Genomic DNA, 6,939 nt, shown 5'->3' on the forward strand with positions numbered 1-6,939 from the left:
TTAAAGACGTGTTATGCTAACATGCTGTCAAAGACTCGTTAGATTTCCTAATACATGGTCAAATATGAGTTAGAGAGTGTCATTTTTGGAAATCTTAAGTTTATGAGATAAAGTTGGAATCTCATTTTGTAGATGGACTATTTTGGGGATTTTCCCATAAACAATTGTATAGATTTATATTTAAGTTATTAGATGTGTGATTTAACTGTTTTAAATAAAATTTAGGTTTTATTAATAAACACACTAAAAACTCACTAGTTCTTTTCGATGTGCAGTTTGTTTTCAAAAATCATATCTTACATGTTAATAAGTAAATAATTACTTGCCTTTGGTAATCAACAAATAACAAAATCCATAGAATTTGAAGTGAATTACGATTTTCGTTCCCTTGATTTGGTTTGAATAACCATTTTAGTTCATTAGTTATTCTTTTTTTTTTTAGTGTTTGTGGTTTGAGTTTCTTAACAGTTAAGTCCACTTGTTTAACACTTAGTTTTCTATTAATTTTCTTGCTTTGTGATCTAAGGTGGTTAGCGTGTGTTTATAACATCTAGCTTATCTTGTCACATGAGTATAGCTCAGGGCCGGCTCAACGAAAGTGGAGGCCTAAATCGAAACAAGAATTTAGGGCCTTTTCATGACAATTGTTAAGGGAAAAAAAATTGCTTATTAAAACTTTTAACTCATTACATATACTTACTCTAACACCAATACATTACTCTAAGTTTACTTTACGCATTATAATATGGGTTGAGTTATTCTATAAAGGCCAACAAAAATGAGAAGTGTGAGAAGCCATAGTTGATTGACATGTGTCAAGTGGGGACCAAGGGTAAAAGGGTATAAAAGTAATACTCCCTCCGTACCAAATTATATGTCATAGGACCCAAAACACACAAATTAAGAAATATCTTATCATTTTATTGAGTAAAGTGTCATTTTCGTCCTTGTGGTTTGACAAATAATACGAATTTAGTCCAAAAAGTTTATTTTTTGCATATGGACCCTCCACGTTTCTCAATTATTGCCAATTACATCCAAATCACTAACTTCGTTAAATTTAATCGTTAAGTCAGGAGTAGACATGTGTTTTCACTATTTCGTTATTATATGAGTAAAGTGCCAAAATCGTCCCTGAGGTTTGGTCATATTTGCGAATTCCGTCCAAAAATATTTTTTTCGCAAGTAGACCCTCGATTTTTCCCAACCGTTGCCAATTTCTTCCAAATTGTTAACTCGGTCTAAATTCAACATTAACTTATAGGTGTTATTGTCCTTTTACATGTTTGTTTACATTATTGTTATTATGTGTTTGTTTGATGACATATATAACATTTTACGATTCCTATGTTTAAATCTAATATATTATCCGTTTGTTTATTCTTCTTTATTTGTAGTCATATAAGGGGTTTAACTCAGCGTAATAATAATAACAATGTAAACAAATATGTTAAAGGACAGTAACACCCCTGAGTTAACGTTAAATTTAGACCGAGTTAACAAATTAGACGAAATTGGCAACAGTTGGGAAACATCGAGGGTATAATTGCGAAAAAAAATATTTTTTGACGAAATTAGCAAATATGACCAAACTTCAGGGACGATTTTGGCATTGTACTCATGTAATAAAGAAAGAGTGAAAAGACATGTCTACCCCTGAGTTAACGATTCAATTTAACAGAGTTAGTGATTTGGATGTAATTGGCAATAATTGGAAAACGTGGAGAGTCCATATGCAAAAAAATAAACTTTTTGAACTAAATTCGCATTATTTGCCAAACCACAAGGACGAAAATGACACTTTACTCCATTTTATTTTATGAGCTTTAAAATGATAATAACGTCCTCCAAGTTAATTACAATAATGAGCTTTAAAATGACAATAACTTAGTGAGTATGTAATAGTAAGAACAAAACTGGAAATTGAATTTGTATGTATAGAGGACATTTAAATTGGGACAACCAAAAATGGAAAGATGGACATTTAAAATGGCACGGAAGGAATAGTACATATTTTCTCTCTCCACATGCAAGTCACATGTCAATTCCCCAATTATTTTAAAACGTCCATAACTTTTTCATGCAACATTATTTTTTATAAAAAATTTCACCATAATAACAAGCGTTTTTTTATCTTTAATATGAGTATCACTTTGTTATATAAAAATTTTTAAAAAAATTACGTCATTGTAACATTGTGTATTTTCGTCATTGTGTCTTTTCATCGTTGTGTCTTTCTGTTTGTTATTGTGTTATTTTCATCATTGTGTCTTTCAAATCATCATTGTTTTTTTTTAAATGCTAATAATATTGTTGTGTAATAATAATACGTAAATATAATGATAAAATAACAACAAATTATCTAATACATAAAACACAATGATGAATACATATTACATGAAACGTAATACACAATGATGAATACATGTAACACAATGACCAAAAACGTAAAACACAATGGTGAATACATATAACACAATGACCTGAAACGTAAAACACAATGGACACTACATATTACACAATGACATGAACATAATACACAATGACTAAAACACAATGATAAGTAGTAAGACAAATAATGAGCATAAAGACACAATGACAAACAAAAAGTCACAATGATATAATCTTTGTTTTAATTGCTATTTTTAATATGAGTATCAATTGATAACATAATGACTAAAATCTATAACACAATGCATAGAAAAACCCAATTAAAAATTATAATGAACAATCAACAACACAATATAAAAAACCCGCTAATTTTTTTTATTTTTATATAATGATATGGTACTCATATTAAAAACAAAAAAAACGTTTGTTATCATGGTGATTTTTTTTAAAAATAATGTTGCATGAAATAGTTATGGACGTTTTTAAATGATGGGGGAATTGACATGTGCCTTGCATGTGGAAAGAGAAAGTCAACAAAAATGGGTTATTACCTTTATGCCCTTTTCATCAATTTATTTTGTTAAATTAATCTCCACAATTCAAATATAAGATTAATGGCTTAGATTTCTTCTCACCTTTCTCATTTTTGTTGTCCTTTGTATTTTAGCTTTACCCTTGTAATATATCTATATATAATATATATTTTGGACCTGAGGGTCTTAATTAAGTGTGGGCCTAATGCCCTAAATTGTTTTCGCTGCCCCACGAGTCACCCTTGGTACCGGCCTTGAACAAGGTTATAGCCTGTCTTGCACTCCATTTAAGTACTCTCGCTGATTTTAACAGCTAATTCATAAACTGTATAGTTAATTTTAGCTAATTATGTTATTCTAGTTGATTTCAGTTATTGTACTCTCAATTTGCTCGTTAAACTAAATAGTGATAGAAATAGTATCAGGAATTTCAATCGTGCTCATAGATCAATACCTGGATTTTATCCTTACTATACTTTGTATGCGATAGATGCATTTGCTTACATATGTGTTTTTGTATTGGTTGTGGTAAATCAATTTGTAAATATAAAAGTCCACTGTATAAAATCCTATTAACTGTCCATTTTAATTCAATTTTATTCTTAGTTAGGGGCTGATTGTTTCATTCAAATATAAATGAGTCAGATTTGAGTAAGTCATTATCCCATTTTGCAACAACATAAGTCTGATTGATTCGGACCTAATTTTAATTATTTAGATGTTTTTCTGTCGGAAACCAAACAAGTTGAAGTCTTAATGAATTAGATGTTTCTATCTAAACTATCTCAATTTTACTTTTACAATCGAATATAAAACTAAGATTAGAAATACTCGTCCTATTATGTCTCTGTTCGTAAACAAAGACACAAAGAGACTAAGTAGAAATTTGCATATTTCAATTTATTCTAATTTTGTAAGAGCATTCTCATCCAACCCCTCATTTTATGTGAGTGGTGTTTTTATAATTTAAAGAGTGATTCAAGATGTTATGAGTGAAGAGTTTTTATATTTCAGAAAAAATAGTGATTTTTCTGTATATTTGAAACGTTACTGTTCATCCCCTATAATTTTTTAATATATTTTGAAAGTAGTTGTGAGTAAAGAAAAGAGAAAAGGTAATTATAAAAGATATAAAAAATATTATTTAATTAAAATAGAGAGAGAAAATATAATAAGTTTTAATGTAACTTTTAGTTTAGGGATAGGAGAGTGGGATGAGAATCCTCTAAGAATGTTACATTATTCTCCATCAAATATTACAATATATTTCCTTAAAAAACAACTAATGATGACCAAACCATAATTCCGGTTATGATTAGCAAATCAAATCTTGTTTTTATTTAAACACAACTTCAAAAACTATAAAAATAATAATATAAACAATAACAATACTGGTCCTGCAAACCCACTCACCGTGTTCCCTCCAATTTCCTTGTTTCTTTCTTTCTTTCTTTCTTCATTATCTCTCCTCCCTAAAAAGTCATTCTCTTTACCTGCAAATTCTTTCCCTTTAGTCAAAAGCCATACTGCCCCATGGGCCCTTCTTCACCATCCGTTTCTAATTCTTCATCCAGATTTTAGATTCCCATCCATTAATTATCAACTCCACATTTGCCATGTTCAATCAACCTCATCATTACAATTACAATTCCAACTGTAAAGCTTACAAAGCCCTAGATCCACCTTTTTTATATATGTATCTGGCAAATCCATAATATCATCCACAAACACAATGCCTTCCAGACAACCTCCATTCACTCACCAACAATCAACCAAGCACAAAGCCACCTTCGTCTTTCTTATTATCACCGTTTTCTCTTCCGTATTAATATTATTCGGAATCCTCTACTTGATATACTACGTCTGGTACTCCTTAATCCACCGTGCGCGTACAAACTCATGCCCCGTGTTCCTAAAACTACGTCGTTACACCTACAAGGAGCTCGTCTCCGCCACCAACAACTTCTCTAACGATAACTACATCGGGAAGGGTGGTTCTGGAACTGTCTACCGCGGTATCCTCCGCACTGGCAAACTCGTAGCTGTCAAGCTGCTTGACTCCGACTCTCTAGACGCGGACCGCGAGTTCCAAAACGAGCTACGGATTCTCGGCGGATTGGAGTCTCAGTTTGTGGTGTCGTTGTTAGGTTATTGCGTTGATAAGAGGAAGCGAGTGGTGGTTTACGAGTACATGCCGAATCGGAGTCTACAGGAGTCGTTGTTTTCCGATAGGATGTTGAATTGGGAGAGGAGATTTGATATTATTCTAGATGTTTCTAGAGCGTTGGATTTTCTTCACCGTGAGTGTGATCCGCCGGTGATTCACGGTGATGTGAAGCCGAGTAATGTTTTACTTGATTCGGAGTTTCGTGCGAAGATTTCGGATTTCGGATTGTCGAGGTTGAAGGAGCAGGAGTATAGCGGTGATTTGTTCAGTCAGGATCTGTCTGGGACTTTAGCTGGTAATGGAGAGTCTACGGCGATTGGGACTCCATTCGAGAGTGGTACCGAGGTCGATTTCGCTCTTGCGCTGCAAGCGTCTTCGTCTTCTACGCCGATTAATAGTAAACTTGTGTGTAATCATTTGAAAGGGATGGAAAAAGGAAAGGAGAGTAAATTCACGAATTTCGACGATGATTCGGGTAACAATTTCGATGATAGTGATAAAAATAATGATAATCGAATCAGAGAGTTGAATGCTGGTAAGAAACAATGGGGGAAAGATTGGTGGTGGAAACAGGACGGTAGCGGTGAGCTTTCGAGCAAAGATTATGTTCGGGAATGGATCGGAAGTCAGATCTGTCCGTCTGCGAATGCAAATCCGGAATGGGACGACGACAAGAACTCTGAGAAACCAGAATTCGATAACTGTCACACACAGAAAGTGAGTAATTCGAATGAGAATAAACCGCTGGAAACTGAAGAACCGAGAGGGTGGAAACCTCAAAGGAAAATGCAAGAATGGTGGAAGGAAGAGCACCTTGACGAGCTCACGAAAAAGAAAGCCGAAAAGAAGGTTAAACGCAGATTCAAACTCAAAGTCTTTAAACGAAAGCTGAAACCGAACAAGCACGATCCCAATTCGGAGTTCAGTTTCCGGAAGAATTCAAAGAATAATACCGAAATGTATAGCGGCGATGTTTTTAGTCGAGAGTTAAGCAGCACGACGAGCATGAGAGGGACGCTGTGCTATGTGGCACCAGAATACGGTGGGTGTGAGTACTTAATCGAAAAGACAGATATTTATAGTTTTGGAGTGTTGATTCTGGTGATTGTTTCGGGCCGTAGGCCATTGCATGTTCTTGCTTCACCGATGAAGCTTGAAAAGGCGAATTTAATAAGTTGGTGCCGGCAACTAGCGCAGGGTGGCGATTTGTTGGAGCTCGTGGATGAGAGATTGAAAGATGATTATAATAAAACGCAAGCGATTTTGTGTGTGAATTTGGCTCTTGCTTGTTTACAAAAGATGCCAGATTTGCGGCCGGATATTGGGGATATTGTCAAGATTTTGAAAGGGGAAATGAAACTTCCGGTGGTTCCGTTTGAGTTTTCTCCATCGCCGCCTTCGAAGTTGGCTGGAAGATCAAGATCCAGGCGGAAGAACAAAAGTAATGCTGAATAATGGGTTTTAGGGATATCACGACTCGGTTTAAAACCGTTATAGGTATAGTTTAGTCATTGGTTCTTATTTTAAATTCAATTTATTATTGAAGCCAAAACCGGAATCAAACTGTTAGTAATGGTTCAATTTTGGTTTTTGGTGATAAAAAACCTATGCTAACAGTTTGGTTCATGGTTTGACCTAGAATCGGTTCGTGAACACCTCTAATGGACTCCACGCTAGTGCTTTGTAAGATAAAGTGGCGCAGTGCTAAGCCCACCCTTGAGTTAATCTCAGTGTTTTCACTGGTTTTCTGCATGTAACCTTTGAAGTTCATTCGTTAATGTATCATGTGTTCATTGGTAACGGATTCTCAGGATTCAGATAGATAACAAAAGATTCATGGTTCGATAT

General features: G+C 34.2%; 1 protein-coding gene across 1 annotated transcript; it reads left to right on the forward strand.

The window, feature by feature from the left end:
* Nucleotides 1-4,640: 4,640 nt before the first annotated feature.
* Nucleotides 4,641-6,939, forward strand: LOC143560383 (putative receptor-like protein kinase At1g80870). The gene has a single exon (XM_077048694.1). It carries the CDS (start codon nucleotides 4,657-4,659, stop codon nucleotides 6,544-6,546), a length of 1,890 nt encoding a protein of 629 aa, XP_076904809.1. The 5' UTR covers nucleotides 4,641-4,656; the 3' UTR covers nucleotides 6,547-6,939.

The sequence above is a fragment of the Bidens hawaiensis genome, unplaced genomic scaffold, assembly GCF_021521415.1.
Source record: "Bidens hawaiensis isolate Kalapana, Puna unplaced genomic scaffold, B.hawaiensis_p1.1 tig00020328_1, whole genome shotgun sequence".
Classification (NCBI taxonomy): domain Eukaryota; kingdom Viridiplantae; phylum Streptophyta; class Magnoliopsida; order Asterales; family Asteraceae; genus Bidens; species Bidens hawaiensis.